General features: G+C 39.8%; 1 protein-coding gene across 12 annotated transcripts in view; it reads left to right on the top strand.

Annotated features, from left to right (window-relative positions):
- RBMS3 (RNA binding motif single stranded interacting protein 3) overlaps nucleotides 1-20586 on the top strand; it is a 1420870-nt gene that overhangs the window by 572058 nt on the left and 828226 nt on the right. For all 12 annotated transcript variants that reach the window (XM_072650014.1, XM_072650009.1, XM_072650015.1 and 9 more), the window contains one exon: nucleotides 1653-1826. In XM_072650014.1, coding sequence (XP_072506115.1) covers nucleotides 1653-1826 — 174 coding nt within the window. The remainder of the gene's footprint in view (nucleotides 1-1652; nucleotides 1827-20586) is intronic.

The raw sequence follows: 20586 nt of genomic DNA, 5'->3' as shown, positions 1-20586 counted from the left end.
TCTTCTTCTTCTTCTTCTTCTTCTTCTTCTTCTTCTTCTTCTTCTTCTTCTTCTTCTCTTTCTCCTTCTCCTTCTCCCTCTTCTCCTCCTCCTCCTCCTTCTCCTTCTCCTTTGTCTTCTCCTCCTCCTTCTTCTTCCTCTTTTTCCTTCTCCTCTTCCTCCTGCTGCTGATGCTGTCCCCTTTTTATTTTTGTGTTCCCAAGACCTGGCACAAAACCTCACCCTAAACTGTAGTATATACTTAATCAATATTTTATAAATGAAATAAAATATCCCTGAATATGGAATCACTTCTCCCCTTTAATTTCCATAGGGTACTCAAACTGTTCTAATATTAGCTGCTCTCAAGGTGTTCAATACCTCTAAATCTAACCTAATGGATCAACACTCACTCTACCCCCACTCATCCTAATGACACTGGCATCAACACATTTTCCCCAATTGAGTTTTGGGATCCTCAGCCTTAGGAAAAGAATTTTCTTGGAGTGTTATCATCCTATTTGGGTAAACAGTTCTTTTTTCCAGGACACACTGACAATGCTTTATTTAAAACAATATCAGTCTGTGTTGCAGAAATTTAAGAAAGAAAGATGCTGAGGAAGCATATTCAAGCTTAACCATTCCATTGCACTCCTTTATGCTTACTTAAGCAAACAATATACAAAAGAATTTGGGGTCCAATCATAGCAAGAAATGACTAGTGTTTCTCAGTTCTGCTTTTAGATGATAAGGATGATGATGATGATGGCGATGATGATAGCTAGCATTTACAAACCATTTTAAGATTTGGAAATGACTTTACACAGCTTACCTTTTTGATCCCCTTGGATGGGTAGGAAGAAAGAAGGCAGAGGGCAGTATTTCCAGGGAAAGGGGGGGTACTTTGGAGCTTTTTCAGAATTTTGCCCATTTCTTTAAGGAGAGAAGAAATGGATTTAGACAACCTAAAGTCCCTATTTCCAGGAGAGCAGCCAGATTAATCTTATCCTAGCCAACTTTCCCATTTTTTTGGTTATTGCATTCCAGTGAAAGCAATAGTCAATTTCCACTGAGGGTACAGGAAAACAAGAAAATGCCTGTAATTGAAAATGTCACCTTTCCAGGCATCACTAAACCATATCTCATTTTTAAACAATGGTATTTTGTTGCATCTAGATAAAACTTTGCAAAACTATCCATTTCAATTAGTCCTGGTGCTTTGTGATCCTATCTCACCTCAAACAGAGAGGAGATCATAGGACCAGCCTTTGAAGTTCTCTTTTTACCCAGTGAGTCTTCTCCCTTTGTTAATAGAGTCCTAAGGAGGATGATCACACATGGAACAGGTAACCAGGTGGTACAGTGGACAGAGGGCTTGACTGGAAATCTGGAAGGACCAGATTTCAACCCTGCTTCTGACACTTAGCTGTGTGGACAACTTACTTAACCTCTCTCTGACTCAGTTTCTTATTCTGTTTAATGAGCACAAAATAGCACTATATCCTAGGGTTGTTGCAAGTCTCAAGTGAGATAACATATGTAATATACTTTACCAACCACAAACTTATACAGCGCAAATGCTAACTCTTATTTGGGGAATTCATGTTGCTTGGTACAGCTGGCCTACAGTTGACTAGAATTCTTTTTACATGCCATTTCTTTCTTCTTGATAGTCTAGCTCCACGGTGAGAACATACCAAAACAGTAAATCCAGAGTGACCATGAGTCCCGGCTTCAGCTCCCAGTGGAACAGCAGCCAACCTGCTTGGAACAGCTATACCTTTCCAAGAGCAAGCTTGCACTACCAATCCCATGCCAGCTACACCTACTGTGCTGGACACCCTGCCGTAAGTCCCTGACCTTTGTGACATGTATTCATGGTGTGTGCACATATGTGCATGCGTGTGTGTGTGTTTGGGTGTGCATGCATACTAGGCATTGTTCCTTCAGAAGGAGAGGACCATTCAGGATTGGTATCTAGTGATTTGGTACATCCCTCTTCTCCCATCTATTATCTCAAAGGAAAGGGGATGCTAAATTCAATGCTCTCGGGACAAATACTTCCTTTTTTTTTCTTTTCTTAAGAAAAATGCTTAAAGTTTAAATGAAATGACTCCTGTGAAAAGTGTCTGATTTTTAATTTGAAGCCATTGCTGAAAAGGTACAGTAAGGATGGCTTGGGAGGGATAGGTCAGGGATGGATGTTGCCTACAGAATTACCTATTTCTGAATTCATTCTCTTCTGTCCCTCCAAGCCATTGCTTAGTGAATGAGCGGATCACTTGTGTGGGGAGAGGGGCCTAAGAAATGGCACAGCTGAGTCAGCTAGGCCTGGCGGTGTTACCTGATATCACAGAAGCCCCTCTTGATGTTCATTTATTCATGGGCAATACCAAATGGGCCAGTCCCTCAGAGCAAGGTGAAGAGCTGCCCTTCATGGCTTTTACTGCAAAGGCAAGGACACCCACTGGAAAGCTGCACATTGTAATTGGACGGTGGCAAAAGGATCCTGTGGAGGGTTCTTAGGATGATGTTTAGTCATAGGTGAAACCTTGAGTACATATCATGGGGTGGCTGGCTCTGATAGGTTCATGAGAGAGAGAGCTGTTTACCAAGATGGCCTCCAATGGTTCCAATGGTTCTCCAAGAGACCTGTAAAGCAAGAACTAGCTCTGTCTCTGGCTCAGTCAGCCAACAGATTTGTGCAGACTTTGTTAGTGCTAAATGCCAAGGAAACAAAAAGCACAGAAACAGTCTTTGTCCTTAAGGAGGTTATATTGTATTGAAGAAGACAGCAGGTGAGTGACTAGATGCTTTAGACAGACAGACAGATAGATAGATGGATCTGTATATATGTGTCTGTGTGGATAGATACAGATGTCTATGTAGCGAGATAGATAGACATAATATACATGCATACATGTATGTGGATTATGTATATGTGGATGTATGTAGTTATATGAGTATTATAAATGCACATATACATAAACAGATGCATATGTGAGTATTATACATATATACATATGTGTGTATACACACACACACAGTAGAAGGAAAGTAATCTTAAACTAGCAGCTGAAGGGACCAGGAAAGCCCTCCAAAGTGGGTGCAACTTGAAGTATGAAAGAAGAAAACAGAACTCAGAGATGACCTTAAGTGTGAAACATCCCAAGGATGTTGGCAGTCAGTCCAAAGGTGTAGAGATGAGAGATGGAGCCCAATGTAGATGGATTATAGAATATGTGGAGGAGAGTAAGGAAAAGTAGGAAGAGGACAGGTTATGAAAAGCTTTAAAAGACAAAAATAGGAGTTTATATTTGACCCTGTAGGTAATAGGGAGTCACTATAGTTCACTGGGGAGGGTGGAGGTGACATGGCCATGCTTATGCTTTAGTAAAATCACTTCTGTACCTTAGTGGAGGATAGATTGGAGTGGGGAGAGACGAGTCAGGGAGACTAGTTTGAAGACTGTTGGAGGAGTCCATATGAGAGGGGGGATATGTCCAAAGGGAGGCAAAGATTTTCACTTGGGGTACAACCTCAGGAAGAGGAAGTGTATGGTAGGGTAAAGCACCAGTGGTCCTGCTCAGACTTTAAGTGGATGAGAGGACCCTTCAAAAATAAACAAAGGCCAATGACATTTGGAAAGTCAGAGCATCCTATTTGTTGTTCAAAGATTAGGTTTGGGGTGCTGTTTAAAGAAGTAAAATACTGAAATAATTTGAAGTTCTTTGCATTAATGGAGAATCTTTCTTAAGTCATTCTGGTATATAAAATGACCAGGTAATTGTTTGCTAAGTCGTCCTGTTTTTTTTCTCTGAAGTCGTTTCTCTGAATTCCATTTTTGCACTAGAGAAGGAATGAGGTTGATGACCTTGCTTTGTGTTTGTGAATAAAACCTAAGGCAGAAGTTTTTACCCTCGGGTACATGAAGCTAAAAAAAAAAAATAATAAATGTATTTCAATAGAAAAAATGATTTCTTTTGTAACCCTATGCATTTTATTTTATGCATGTAAAAGCATCTTTTTTTTTTCTAAGTAGAGGTCCATCATCATATTGCCAAAGGGGTTCATGACACATTAAAAGTTTCAAACTCCTGCCCTAAGGCTTCCCATGTTATGTAGTCATGGCTGCTGTTCTTTTCACCCCTGTGCCATCCTCATGCCTTCCAAGGTCAGGGATAACCAAATGATGATACACCAGATGAAAATCACTGCAACCAAGTATTGTTAGAAATGCATATGTCATATCTTAGAGTTGCATTTGAATTTTCCTACAAAACCCATGACTTAAAAGCATTCACTTCGAAAAACTGGGCTAATTATAGAATTTACAAACTGGGGATAATTACAGTCTGTCTAGCCAAGCTTGAATGATTTCATCCTCAAGGTAGATTCTTATTAAACATTTGTCCTTGTCATGGGCTTCACTTTCACCTATTGGGACTCAACTCCAGCAGGAAAGGGGGAAACAAAAGTTAGGATGACCCTGAGTGTTACTATCGCAGATTCAGCATGCTTTCTGAAAAAGAAGATTTTTAACACTTGATTGGATTCTTCACTTGACCTTTCTTGGCCTCAGCATCTTCATCCATAACTCTCCAGGCCATGGCTTAGATGGTGTCTGAGGTCCCTCTACACAGTGATATCTCTGATATAGGATTCATAGAATTTTAGAATGGACTTGCATCTCTTTAAAATTAAATAGCTGAAAGGAATGAAGTGATCTGCCCAAGATCACACTGCTAGTCACCAGCAGGACTGAGATTAGACCCCAGGTCTCCTCAAAATCCCAGCTTTTTCATTCAATAGGAGATGAGACATGGGGACCATCAGGACGAATTGTGAGATCCAGATTTTGAAGCTAGACAAGATCTTGTGGTTGATGCTGGATGTTTTTCTGTTGTATCTGACTCTCCATGACACCATTTGGGGTTTTATTGCCAAAGATACTGGAGTGGTTCGCCATTTCTTTTCCCTACCTCATTTTACAGATGAGGTAAACAGGGTTAAGTGACTTGTCCAGGGTCACACAGCTAGTAGGTGTCTGAGGCCAGATTTGAACTCATGAAGATGAGTCTTCCTGACTCCAGGCTCAGCGCTCTATGCACTGCGCCACCTAGCTACCCAAGAAGAGGCCTTAGAAGTCATATAATCCAGGGGTCTCTCAATTGCCAACTGTAGCAGCAAGTCCTTACAAGAACAGCCAGTCAGAGCATTGGAAGATATGTCCTAGATTAGATTCTTTAATTCTTCTGAAGAAGCTGCCTTTGTCCTGAAGCCTTCCCTGATGCCTTCCTTTGCTAGTGAACTCTCCCTTTCCAAATTACTCTTTATTTCCATGTCAGTGTACAAGTTCTTACTCTGCCCAAAGTAGAATTGTAGGCCTCCTCACAGAAGGAACGGGGTTTTCTGACTTTTTTTAATTTGTTTTCTCCGTGTAGTCTTAGCCACCTGGAAGAGTTCTTGTTAGATAGCAGACACAATAATGATGAGAATGATAGTAATAATAATGTTTATTATTATAACTAGCATTTATATAGCCCTTACTATGTGCCAGGCATTGTGCCAAATACTTCATAATTAATATTTCATGTGATCCTAAAAACAACCCTGGCAGGTAGGTACTATTATTTTCTTCATTTTACAGATCAGGAAACTGAGGCAGGCAGAAATGAAGTCACTTGCCCAATCTCATGTAGCTAGTAATGTCTGAGGTCAAATTTGAACTTCCGACTTCCTGACTCCAGGCTTAGCACTCTATCCCCTGCGCTACTGAATCAAAATGCTTTAAAAAGAGTGGCTTTTCAAACCATGACTGCTTTGAAAATACCCAGTTTGGTGCTCCCATCTCTCATTTTTTCTACGCTGACCTCTCTCTCCAAATGTCTTATTTGAACTGGCTTGATGTCTGCAATCTGGGTCAATTCACAGCAGCTGCCACGGTGAATAATTGCGTTGATTGATCGGTCAGTGTGGTGTGCTCACAACATCCAACAGAACTCTTGACCAGTTCATTGGGAGAAGACGCTGCTGAAGCAGTGTAACAGGAGGGGCCCAGGAAAGGTTTCCCTGGTTCTGAATTTCTCTCATGATCTACCTTGGCACATGAATTTTCGAAAACTTTGTTCACTCCCTGATCAGCATTTTTCCCCTAGTAATGCTCTGTGATTTTGAATCATTTCAGAATGAAAAACATGGAAGGCACAAGCAGGCAGAACATATTTTCAATGCCAAATTCTAGGTTAACAAAAAGCACAGGCCTCACTTTTTAAATCTTCTTGGGCTGGCAAAGGAGGTGAAAAAAATTAGATGGCAAGGAGAGACAATGAATGGGTGGACATCCAGGAGGGGAAATTATCTTCCCAAAAAAGAAATAAAAGAAAAGTCTCTGGTATTCCAGGCCGATCCCCAGCGGAGGCTTTATGGAATACCATAGCCAAAAGTGGCAGAAAGAATGATTCACTTAGTCACAGGATGTGAGTGCAAATTCCAGATCTGACACTTACTATCTCTGTGAACTTGGACACATTACTTGTCCAAGGAACTTAATTTATCCCAGCCATCTCAATTTCTCAGCTGTAAACTGAGAGTTTCTAGATATGCAATTATCCCTTCCACAAGGAGGAGTTAAGGGTACAGCATTTCCATGATCAGGAAAATCCACATAAATTTTTTGGCTCTCCTTTCATACCAGAGAAGTCTGAATTACTATGGTATTAAAAGATAAAATATGTTGATGCTATACCATTTTACACACATATTTTATGCATTTCTGAGTTTCTAAACTTTTTCTGTGTTGTCTGCTGGCTTTCACATGTCTGTAGCTTGCACAGAATTCTCCCCAAATTCCCATTTAATTTTTCATGCCAACCCTGATATATCAAAACCCCATGGGGAAAGTCATAATGTGGAAGGGATAACTGTATTAGCTCTAAGATTCCTCCCATCTTAGATTTAGGGTCCTGTAATCCTAAATTATTCAATGGTTGTGATTTGCATTGAAAGAATACCCAGCATGAAGGAATTAGAATTCTGGCAAATTCATATTCTTCTCCCATTCCCTAATCTATATTTAACTAGCTTTGTTTCAATCCCTTAGGGAATGCTCTCAATGGCTTGACAAGGATTGATAATGGATTAATCAGCTATATGAATCCTTAATAGTTTCCAGGAAGTACAATGCCTTAAAACCAGTTAAATAAAAGGCCTCCAAGAATTTGGGATATTTGTAAAGGATGATGGAGGAGGCCACTATGATGTGGCAGCATTCATAGTGCTTCACCTGTTTCCTCCTATTACATAGAGTGCTGGATTGGAGTCAAGAAAAACTGGGTTTGAATGCTACCTCTATCACTTGTGATTCTGCGAAAGTCACTTATCCTCTCTGGACCTCAGTTTGTTCATATGTAAAATGGGAATAAGGATAACTGTAGCACTCACCTTATAGGGTTTTTGTGAAACCCAAATGAGAAACACTCTATAATGATACAATTCTAGGATCCTAGGATCATACATTTAGGTCACAGGGCTGCAAAGGGATCTGAGACATCATTTGAATCAAACCTGTCTTTTTATAGGTAAGGAAACTGAGGTTCAGAGATGGTAAAGTCACTTAGGACCTTAAGTCTTGAGCATAATCTCAGAGATCATCTAATCCCACACTTTCTTTTATTAAATGAGAAAATTGAGGCAGAGCTAGCATCAGTGACTTCACAGTTAGCAAGTGGCAGAATACAATGAGATCTAGTTGCTTTGTGGATGGAGCCTTGTCCTCCGAGTTTGGAAGAGCTGCATTCAAGTCCTCCCTTCTACTCATTTTAGTTTTGTGTTCCTGAACAACTCACTTAGCTTTTGACAAGTCTATAAAACATCAGTGAATCAGCCTCTAATAATCTTCATTGGTGGAGGCAGTTTCCTCACTGGCAATTCCCCTAGGGGCTGAAATAATAGTCTGGATTAAAAATAGTGCTGCTGCTGCTACTACTAGTAGTAACTTACCTTTCTTTATTGTTATAGCAATGTCAATTATTATTGTGAGTTTTTTTTGGGAGTTGGGGTTGTTTAAAGAAGTTTGGGAGACGTAAAGAGAATGAAAAGACAAATATTGCCGATTTCATATTTTTTCCAATAAAGATTCTGTATCCCACAGTAACATAGGAATGTCTTTCACTCCTCATTTTGTCCAGTAAGTTGTGTACTTGTCGGGTCACATAAGCTCCACAGAGGTTTTGTGGTCAAAGCCACAGAAATTTGATTCTTGTCTGAATAGAATCCCCAGGGATTAGTTTTGGCCATTTAATTCCATTGCTTTTATCCCAGCTGTCAAAACTCAGCCTGTTTATTTTTTTTTCTTTTTTGTAAAGACTCTAGCCATTTTGGCCAATCTGTTGTAAGAGAAGGTTTCTACCATTTTGATTATGTTCCTTAGGGCTGAAATGATGATGCCAGTATGGTGATAAGACCTTGTAGGCCATTCCTGTTGACTTTGGGGAAGTACTGTGGGAGTGAGTTCCAATTCCAGCTTTTGCTATTTCACTCTCTAGGCCTTATTTCCCTTAAACTATGGCATTTGAAGAGATTGGACCAAATTACTTCTAATTTCTAATTTGTGATTATAGAACTTGAAGTCTGGTATAATAAGTGTGTGCCACTTGAGTTCAGGGATCTAATTTGTCTAGGCTTTAGTGTTAGGGATCTAACCATGCCTCTACCAAACCCAGAAAGGATTTTCAGGAACCTTATTAATTTCCACATCTGGGGGCAGCGTTTAATGCACAGGCGAGGTGTAAAAGGGGAAAAATGCTTCAAGAAACTGAGAAAACTACTAACACACAAGTGAGATCTTAATGAGATGACTTCAACACAGCCTATATAAGGCAGGTCCTCTGTGTGCAAGACTGAAATGGAGAACTGAGGATTTCGCCAATATTGGGAAACACCAACATGGGCTAACTGCTTCTGGGGCCTTCATTTTATCATTTGTAAAATGAGATTATAACAGTCACCCTCCCCCCTCTCTATTTCACAAAGAATAACTAGTGATGGAAGGTTCTATGGGAAAAAAAGTGCTCAATTGGTTAATCTGTGGATTGTAAACTCCTTGAGGTCAGGGACTATTTTTTTATGTTTGTCTTTATATCCCCAATGGTAAGGGTAATGGCTGAAATCTAGCGTCACTTAAACACTCCTTGGATTGATTTTACATCTTCTTGGCAGCTATTTGTAATGAAAGGAACTTACACCAGGAGATAAAATTGCTAATCATGGATTTTTATAGCACTTTGACATAGTGTTTTACTTATGTTATTTCATTTGATTGTCACAACAATTCTGTGAGGCAAATGTTATTATCATCTTACAGATGAAGAAATTGAGACTGAGGGAGGTTAAGTGACTTGCCCAGGATCCCATACCTAGTAAGTGCCTGAGGTAGAATTCAAACTCATGTCTTTCAAATTCAAATCCCAACCGCTCCACCCAACCGCTGCCTCTAGGTCAGATACTCTTAGTCTAAAATCCATGAGTACATTTCAGGGTGTTGGTAAACTGAGCTGGGAAAAAAAATCATTGTTATTTTCACTAACTTCTAACTCCAAATGAAATGTAGCATTATTTAAAGACATAGTTCTAAGATGGTGTTCTTATGTTCCACTAGATTGCCAAAGGGTTCCATGACACGTAGATGTCAAGAACTCTTAATGGAGGTTTTGGATTCTCTCAGTTGCAGAGATTTACTCAATGTGCTAAAAATCCTTGCTCCATTTTTTTAAACTTGACCGCTTATGGGTACCACAATCATAGATAGAGTTTTGGAAGGGGCCTCAGAAATGTCTAGCCCTGCCCATACATGATCATGCATCTCTTCCATTATCACCCAAGAGCTCACCCAGCCTCTGATGGAAGTTTTCCCAGACACATCTCCCAGGCATCCCATTCTACTTTGGCATGTCTGTCAGTGTATAGGAATTTCAGAAACTGGCCAGATCTGCAGCCTTTTGCAGCTTCCACCCATTGTCACAAGTGGCACCCTGCTGCAGTCAACTTATTCCCATAAGGCACCTCTCCACTGCTTTTGCATTCCCCCACAATTTTAAATCCTTGGGGAGAATAGTTTTCCATGATTCTCAATCAAAGACCAGAAACCAAGAGAGGTTAAATGATTTGCCTGGGAAGTGCAGCTACTATTTACAGGGTTTAATGTCAGGTCTTCTGGACTCTATATTCAGTACTCTATCCATAGTACTAGTCTAAAGAGGGAAGCTGCCTCCATTGAGGTTAGTAAAGAAACATAAAGTTAGTATGTAGAGGGCCTGGGAATCAAATCCACATCTGTCTCTGAGTCTAATCTTCTTTCACAGTAAGCCTGCTGAAGGTAGAATATAACAAGGTCCAAAGGAGAGATTCACTGAAAGGGCCCTAAATAAAAATATGAAGAGGGAGAGACTGTAGGATCAGAGAGGTAGAGCAGGAAGAGTTTGGCCTAAGGTCACCCAGCAGAACTGCAACTGGAACACAGGTCCTCTGACTCTCAATTCTGAGCCCTTTCCATGATTATCATACCTCTCTTTAAAATGGGGCTTGGAGGAGAGGAAGTGGCTGCTGACCTTGACAAAAGGAGTCACTTTTGCCTCTGCAATTGGAAATGAAGTCCATCCCTGATGTGGAGGAGAATGGAGTGCAGTATCTTTCACATACCTGGGAGGGACCAAAGAGAAATTGGAGAACAGTTTTGACGGAATTCCTGAAGGGTTTCAGTACAAAATAAAGATAAAAAGGGAGATTCAAGTTCTTTTTTTGGGGGGGAGGGGGAGGCTAAAATGGTTTATTCCTCTGGCATTACCATCATCACCAGTATAATAAAAGTGAACATTTCTATGGTGCTTTTTAAGATGTGGCATTTAAAAAGTTTGAGAGACATAATTTCTGGGTAGTCATTTTATTAATAATGCCAGAATTTTAATAAGAGGTCTGGGGCACCCTTGAATGCCCAAGACAATCATGATGGCCAGCTCATGGGTTATATGCCCTTGGGGAGTGTTCCTGAAAGTGGCAATCACCTCTGATTGGTTAACAATTAATGAGAGATGGATTTTACAAAGAGAAGTGAGCTCACTCTAATGAGGGGCTGAGAGTGACATCCTGTAATTCTTGGTCAGAAAGACTATCCCTATGCTTAGACTAGCCTCAGTGTTGGACAATCTAGATAAAAAAATCTATATTCCCCCGCACAAGCCTGAGCTACTTAGCTGGAGTAGCAGTACTCAGAATGAGGAGAATGTTAATCCTATCTTCCATCAACCTGGTCCATGAGATTAGACAAGGAAATAGGACAGGGAAAAAGTTGGGATTTCCTCAATTTTAATAATTATTTTATTAATAATTAATTCATAAATTAACAAGTAATTATTAATAAAAAATATTACTATGTGAGAGAAATAGCTATTTCTCTCAAAGGCTTACCAAACACTTGACAATTTTTTCTCATTTTATCTTTACAACAAACCTGGGAGATGGGTGCTATTATTTTCAATTTTACTGATGAAAAAAGTGAGACATAGAGAAATCAAGTGACTTGCCAAGCAACACATAGCAAGTAAATGTCTAAGAAGTATTCAATTCCAGATCTTTCTGACTCCAGATCCAGTGCTCTATTCCTTGGAGCACTTGGCTGTATAACCATCTCCCTGTATCACCTGGCACTATGGAACATCTCTTAACCTAACTCCATTCCCCACCCTAGGCCCTCTTAGCCTCACCTTGCAGCTCTCCCATACCCTAGTGCTCTGATCCTCTAAAGCAGAGATTGCTAAAGATTGCAAATCTTGTGTGTGTGTTGTAGATTGCTTTGGCAGTCTGGCGAAGCATCCTCATCCCTTCTTAGAATAATATTTTTAAATAATTAAATTACAGTACTTAGGATTACCAAAGAAATCAATTATGTTGAAACAAAAATGCATTTCTTGAAATTTATCCATAGATCCCTTGGAGGTCAGGGAACCCCAAGTTACAAACACCTGGACAGCAAAGATGTCTGACACAGAGAAACAAATTAAAACCTAACTGGGAAATATTGAACAAAATAAAAATACAGTAGAATATAGATAATATTACTATGTGTTCTAATAAGTCAACAAACAGCCTCATGCAAAGATTCTTATATATGGTCTAGTGGTACCATTTCTATGTGAGTTTGTACCACTCTTTAAAGGATATCTGAACACTGATATCTGTCTGGGGAATTTCGTTTTCCCTCCTTTATGTTCTTCTAACACCAGGGGTAGGTATGGGACTGAGCATCATTAGCCCAATCTTGGTGATTTGGAGTAAGCAAGATAAGAGACGGCTTGGATTCTTCAGATTGAAGTTGCATTTCTATTTTCTTTCCAGGAATAGCCTTTTCAGGCCCAGACTGAAACTAGGCATCACTCCTCCTTTGCCTCTTGCAGAAGGGTAGGGGGTCCATCTGGTACTTCCATTAGCTTGACCTTCCCTCCTAGACCTTCTCTTTCCTGCCTGCTTTGAGCCACTCTATTATTTCCTTCTCTAGCTCCATAATGTGTGGTTTCATGATATTTTATTCACAATGGTAAATGAGTTGTTTGGAGAAAACATTCAGTGGGCCATTCCAGGTTGGTCTCTACCTCCTGCTGGCGGGAGCTCAGATTTCATCAACCAGTATGGGAGCTCCAGGCAACACAGATTCCGGGTGGCAAAGTGGGAGCAATGCTGAGAACTACTCATTTCATTTATTTGATTTTTTACAAAAAATCATGGCTTTCCTGGAATCACCTGAGGCTACGTTTTTTTAAAGGGGAAACTGCCTTCTGCCTTGAAAGCTGATATAACTTAGCACTGAAGTTAATCATAGGTTTCTAAAACTCCACCCAGAAAGTACCACATTTTCAAGGAAAAAAATACAACTTAAACGTTTCACATGATATCCTAATATTTTATGGGATTCAGTTCAATTCAATAAAACAAGCATTTTTTAATCACCTACAATGTGCAAGGATAACTAGGTGGCAGAGTGAGTGGAGTTCCTGGCCTGGGAGTCAAGATGACCTGTGTTCGAATCCAACCCCAGACACATAGTTGTGTGACTCTGGGCGAGTCATTTAACCCTGTTTCCTTCAGTTTTCTCATCAGTAAAATTAGCTAATGGCAAACCATTTGAGTATCTCTTCACAGAGGCCCCAACTGGGGCCACAGAGTTGGACAGGACTAAAATGACACCACCACCACCACTACCACCACAAGAACACTGTAACAACAACAACATGTGTGAAGTATAGTTCTGGGGCCCAGACATAGCCAGGTGGCATAGATAGAGGACCGAGAGATTTGGAATCAAGCAGGAATAACCAAGTTTAAATCTGACCTCAGACTCTTAATAGCTGTGTGACCTTGGGTAAGTCACTTAACCCCACTTGTCTCATCCTGGGTCGTCTCCAGTCATCCTGATGAATATCTGGTCACTGGATTCATATGGCTCTGGAGGAGAAGTGAGGCTGGTGACCTGCACAGCCCTCCCTCACTCAAAACCAAGTCAAGTGCAAGTCATGTCATCATTTCTCTGGTGGCATGGTCTTCTTCGGCAACGAAGGACATAGACACACATTTGTAAAATGAAATGCTTGGCCTTGTTGGCCTGTAAGATGCCATATAGTTCTAAATGTATTATTTGAAGACAAAATTGAAATAGTATCTGTCCTCAAGGACCTTATTGAGGTAGGGGAATAGGGGGAGGAAAGAATAATCAATAAGCTTTTATTAATTGCTTATTACATGCCGGGCACTGTGCTAGACCCTGGCAATACAATACCAAAAGTAAAATAGTCCCTGCTCTCAAACACCATGTCTTCTCCTCTGGGGAAAAAATGACTTGCACACAGATAAATGCATTCAAAATAAATAAGTAAATAAAAATTTTAAAGGATCTATTATATAATAGGTCCTGTGTTATGCATTGGGGGCATGAGGACAAAAATGAAATCAGTTCCTGCTTTTGAGGAATTTATGTTCTATCTACTGGGCAGTTACAGTATATACACACACATAGTTAAATACTAAATATGTGAGGGTTAACATATAATTTCAATAGTGATACTAAATTGATGGGAAACCTTGAGTAAAAGAAATGCGTTAAGGGAGAAATGAACCATCATAAATAATTTTAAAAAGTCAACAACCCAAAGAAGGACCGATTCGTATAGCAATTCATGGTCCATAGGAATGTAGTGTATTCCAGTGGAAAACTGAGGATCTGAGCTCAACCCTGGCTTGGCTTCCTCTTCCCTGTGTGATGCTGATAAAATTACTGAACTTGTCTGGGCCCTAGTTTTCACATTGGTAAAGTGAGGGATTGGGTACAGTGACTTGTGAGATGCTTTCTGACTCTAAACTCTCCTTCCATGGTGCTATGAGATCTTCTCTTGTAGGGAGATGATGTCTCTCTTTTGCAGTGAAAGGGTGTTTTTCTTTTAATCCATTTGGTTTTGTGACCATTCTCCTTTGAACCTTAACAGCCGACATAAATTATTTAGCGAGTTTATCTGTGTTCAGCATCTCTGTGAATGAAGCCTCCTCTAAAAATGTCATATTAAAGAACCTTGCCAAAAGAATGTGAAACAAGCAGAAGTCTATTCGTCGGGGTCCCTTTGAGAGGAAAAATGGTCTCAAGCTTTGAAACAAATGCTTTTCCTAATTAACTCCCCTCACCCTGCACACTGTCTTGTCTGGAAGGCAAATTTTCTCGGCTTCTCCTGCAAAGGTACTTTTCAGGGTTGCCGCCTCGCCAGGCCTCATTTTCAAAGCCCACCATCCTGTGTAGTTAATTCAGATCAGATCGGCTTATCGCTCCGTTCATTGTGGGCCTTTCATAACCATCCGTGTGTGACAGCCCATTAAAACGTGGTCAGGCCTTTGAAAACATCACAAAATCCACAAATGTGCTTTACATCTAGCCTCAGAATCACTTGGGCATATTTGTTTTGTGTATTAACCTTTTGAAATGGAGTGGCGTTCCCAGGTCACTGAGAAGGATCGTTGGTATAGAGCCATCTTACTGAAGTAATTTATAGCATTTTGCCCCATAAAAACGGAGGGGATATCTTTATTAACAGAGGCTTGGAGTGAAGTTTATGTCACCTACAGCACTGAAAGTCTCTGAAGCTGCTTGTGCTCACTCAAAAAGAATCAAAGTCCAACAACCAAAAAACACCCCAAACCTAAAATAAAACCCCTAAGCTAAAAAAAAAAAATAACCTCCCAGGATCACAGAGCTAGATCTGGTAGGGGCCTTAGAGACTACCTTGTACAATCCCCTCATTTTTACAAATGAGGAAACTGGGGCACAGAGATAGGAAATGCCTTGACTCAAAGGTCACAACGGTAGAAATGGCAGAGCTGAGTCCTCTGACTCTATATTCAATTTTTCCCCATTTTTACTCTGATCTATTTCTGGTTTTGTTTTATTCAATAACAAAATTAAAAACCAATATTACTCTATGAATGACCTGAGATGTTTTCTGGATTAGAACTATACTTAAACCAGGGTTCTTAACCTGAGGTCCATGAACTTAAAATAAAGTACAATTATACTTTAGTGTAATTGGTTTCCTTTGTAACTCTCTGCATTTTTATGCCTTTAAAAACATTGTTCTAAGAAGGGCTCCCTGGACTTCACCAGACTTCCAAAGGAAGATCATAGCACAGAAAATTTTAAGGACTCTGAGAAGAATCAAATGATATTTGGAGACAAGGTTTAAACTCAGGTCTTCTTAATTGCAAGTCTAACATGGGGGACCAGGAACTGTTTATCATAACGAAAAGAGTGTTGGCTCCAGAGCCAAAGGAGCTGGGTTGAAATGCTGACTCTACCACCTATTAGCTATACAATGTTGAGGAAATCAACTTAGACCATGAGACCTCAGTTTGTTCTTCTGCAGCATGAAGAGGATGAACTAGGTGATCTCTAAATTAGGAGCCCTGTATCTAATGCTGGATTTACTAATCCAATTACATACAGTAGGCACTTAATAAATGCTTGTTGACTTGATTTGACCTCTGAAATTTCTCCTAGCTTTAAATCTAGAAGCCTATTATCAAAGATAGATGAAAAATGCAAAACAAAAGCAAGCATACAAAAAAGTCAGTAACTTCAATCTTTCTCCTTCTATGATGAAAAGAATCATTAAAAATTCAAGTATGAAGTCTTAGTGGTTCACTCGATTGTGGGGCAATAGGCAGGTGATTTTGCAGACGGTGGTTTGTAGGCTCAGTTCCTGAATTCTGAAGGGGCTGGCCCTCCACCCTGTTTGACAGATGTGAACAGCTGGTGAATGGAAATTATTCTGATACTTTGCACCTGCATGGTCCCTATGGTATTAAAGAAAACTTTGGGAAGGTATTATGAAGGAAAGGACGAAAATCTGAATGAGGCAATAGTTATAGAAAACATTTTGCAGAGAAGAATCTGGAAATGGAACAAAATGTGGGTCTCCTAAGCCTTGATTTGGCAGAGATCTCATCACAGACCTCATGTTGACAGTGGTTTGAAACTTCTCCAAATGAGGTGCGTTCCTTTAGACTCTCCAAAGTGTCCTATTAAGAAGACCTGAGGGGACATGCTAGTAAACTGGTCCACTGTCACCTGTTTGGACATCTGGCACATTGTGAAAGATTGATACGTTGAAATGCTAATAATTGTCACTCATGGTTTTAATAATTAAGATATGATAGAAGATTCTCTGAGTGGCTGACTCCTTAGGGTGGAGAATTCTTACTTTTTAGCACAAATAAAAACCTTGTTTTTGGTTGGCAAGTTTATCTTAGAAGAGAATAGCTGTGGGGACTTCAGCCTGGCTGGTACATTAATAGAGTCAACGTTGGAACCTGAGGTTCGTGGTGCTTCCGGATTCAGGTGCCCTGGCAGAGATGGTCCTTCTGACAGGGCTGTGAGAGCAATGATGGTGAGTAGCTCTAACCATGTCAGTTAGCGTTTATGATGTAATTCATCCAAGTTTTTATGTTCTCATATCCCCTTTATGATTCCAAAGTAGAAATGTCAGGGCTGGAGATGAATTTCAGCATCTAGCTCATCAATTACCTTTTCTTGTCAGAGCAGTACTCGCTAAACCTGTGTACCTTGAGGTGGCAGGTGTCCTAACCCCTAAGCTGTATGTCTATCTATCACATTTTCTACTACTGGGGACTATTTCTTTCCTCTATATTCTTTGTGGGAAGGCATTTGCCAGGTAAAACTCCAAGGTCTTTTGACTGTTTGGGCATAATCATGGATCACTGCAACAAAGAATGGGAAATGTAGCTTGCATTTTGGGGAAGAGTGACAGATTCTTTGTTTACTGAATGAAGATGAATTGTGGAATTATCAGTGCAGAGCTGGAAGGTACCAATTCTAAATGAGAAGCCATGAAGTCCAACCTCCTAATTTTAGTCATCAGGAAACTGAGGCCAGAGACATTTTCCAGGGACATAAAGCAAGTACATGACAGAAGCAGACATTCGAATCCAGTTCATTTGACTACAAAAAGCAGTATTTTGCCCCCACTGGAACCAGAATGCAGGTTCAGTTTTAGAATTCCCAAATAACTAAAATGTCATTGCTATATTTAATTTACTTTATTTAATTTTATTATTTATTAAAAATAAATGTAGAAATACTTCTCTAACATTTCTTCCAAAATAGAAAGCATTACTATCAAAAACTCCACTGAGAGATGATGTAGTTCAAATAACTGTCCAAAATTAGATACGCCCCAAAAGATCCCAGACAGCCATGTAGTCTGTGCCCCAGGTGCAAAACCTCCATAGCCTCTCCTGCACTCATGGCCAAGTGGACTTCAAAATCAGGAAGCCCTGAGTTCAAATCATATCCCAGACACGTTATCTTTGTGATGCTGGGCAAATCCCTTAAACTTTCTCAGCTTCCATTTCCACATGTATTCAAATAGTGAATCATAATACTGGTGAGCCAATCACGAAGCTAAAAAAAGCTGGAGATACCAAAAGTGACCAATGGGGATGCAGAAAAATCAAGAATAAGCCTAATGTTCAAGGAGCTCACAAACTAATGGGGGTGGATAGGGAAAGGACATGCAAACAGCCATGTAGCATCTAGATATTTTTGCAAGTGTTATCATTCAGTCATGTCAGTCATGTCCTCTTCATCACTCCACTTCAGTTTTCATGGCAAAGACACTTTAGTGGTGTTTGCCATTTCCTTCTCCAGCTCATTTTATAGATGAGGAAACTGAGGCAAATAGAGGTAAGTGACTTGCCCACGGTCATACAGCTAATAGGTGTCTGAGGGTAATTTTTTTAGAGTAAATCCATTTTCAGAGGAAAGTGATTAGCATTAAGTGAGACAAAGAAAAGATGCTTTTAGTATTTGGAATTTAGTATTTGAAATTTAGTATTTGGAATAGAAGTAGACTTGAAGGAAACAGAAGGAGATTAGGAGGTAGAGAATTCTAATCCATTAGTTACTAAAGTTTCTAATGGGTGACAGCCATTGAACATGTAGGAAATTTAGGAATAGATCATCTTGTGTAAGCAATGGGAAGGATGTCAGTGTCACTGGATTATAGAGTATGTGGAGGAAGTGAGAAACCTGAAAAGGTAGGAAGGAGACAGATGGTAAAGGGCTTCAAATATCAAACAGAATATGATATTTGATGCTGAATATGGAGTCACTGGAATTCATTGACTAGGGGGATTCCTTAGTTTGACTTATACTTTAAGACGATCTCTTTAGCAGCTGAGGTAAGGTGGAACTGGAGTAGGGGAGAGAGAGCCTTGAGGCAGGGAGAATAATCAGATGTCTATTGCAGCAGACTAGACATGAAATAATGTCCTGCATTCAGGGGGCAGCACAGTCTATTGGGTTAGAGATACCTGTGAGACCTCTAATTCCAGAGGTCCAAATGGCAGTTGGTGATGTGGGACTGGAGCTCAGAAGATATATTAGGGTGGAACATCTGGGAAGCATTTGCCTAGAGAAAATTCTGAGCCCAAGGGGCACCTGATAAGATCGACAACTGAGATAGTGTGCAAGGCAAAAAGAGGACAATTCAGAGATACCAAGAACAGAGATATGACAATCCCTATGAGATACCAATTATTAATGGACTTCTGTGTGTGTGTCTATATATGTATGTATGTATGTATGTATATATATATAGACACACACGTATGTCACAATGTGAAAGGGATAACTGTGCTTATATAACACTTTAATAATTGAATTATTAATTTTTGATCCTTAAAAAATCTCTGAGACCCATTAATAGTTGTTGTGTGTGGGGGCATGTACATACAGATATGTGTATGTATATGTATATACATATATGTATGTATATGTATACACTCATCAGGACAGCATAAAAAATTAAATGGAAATTTTGGGGGAGTTTTGCAGAAGCCACAGATGACATGCAAAGTCTAGCAAGACAGAAAAAGGTTAGAAACTCAGAAATGCATAAAATATTTGTATCGTATTGCATAATATCAACATAGTTTATCTTTTAATACCATAATAATTCAGGTTTCTTCTCTGGTATGAAGGGAGGACCAAAAATTTTAAGCAGATTTTCCAAATCACTGGGGTGCCACACCCCTAACCCTGATGATGTGGACAGGATAGCTGTATGAGTTGCTGCTATCCTTAGTACTGTTAATCATGACTTTGAGGCAACAGGAAATATTGGAAACTCATTTTCCTTTGACTGTTGGTAGAATATAGCTCAACCTCAAACGGCCCTCCCCACCTCTCTTTTTGATAGCTGACTTTACTTAAATTTAAATAACTGAGGGATTTAAGTTATTCTATAGAAATACCTGTCCTCTGTTCCCACTTTCCTGGTACTGCTCTCTATGGTATTGTATATAAATTCAGCACAAAAGGAAAAAAAGAACATGAGAAAGCTGGTCATTTAAGTTCATTTTCACATTAGAAGAAAATCTTAGGGCTTATAAAGTTATTAATAGAATTTAGTCTAGATTTAGATCTCTAATGAGTCAGTCAAGTAATATTTATTAAGTACCTACTATGTGATAGACACTGTGCTACATACTACGTGCTAAGGGTATTAGAAAACTAAAAAGAACAACAAAATAAACTCTTAAATGTCCCTTGTTCAGGTTGCTCAGAGTCTAACGGGGGAGGCAACATTCCAATGACTGTGCAAACAAACTAGATAGAGGATAATTTGTGGGTAGTCTCAGGAGAAAGGCACTAAGATTAAAGAGAACTGGGAGGCGATTCTTGCAGTAGTTAGGACTTTACCTGAGGCTTGGAAGAAATCGGAGAAACCAGGAGATAGAAATAAGGTGGGAGAGAATTTCAAACAAGGGAGACAGTCAGTAAAAACACATATACTTGAGACATGTTGTGTTGGTGTTAGGCAGTTCCTGGCACTGGAGCACAAAGTGCATGGAGGGCAGTAAGAATCCAGAGTAGCAGAAACCCACGGACCAGAAAGGATGGACAATTATTTTCTAAGCATGTCATTTGATTTTCTTCCAAAACCTTCCTCTTCCCCTGCCCCCATTTACTCCTAAGAATCTTTTATCTATACAAGAGGG

Source organism: Notamacropus eugenii, chromosome 3, assembly GCF_028372415.1.
Source record: "Notamacropus eugenii isolate mMacEug1 chromosome 3, mMacEug1.pri_v2, whole genome shotgun sequence".
NCBI lineage: Eukaryota > Metazoa > Chordata > Mammalia > Diprotodontia > Macropodidae > Notamacropus > Notamacropus eugenii.
Note: the sequence above shows the minus strand (reverse complement) of the source record. Positions and strands in the feature narration are given on the sequence as shown.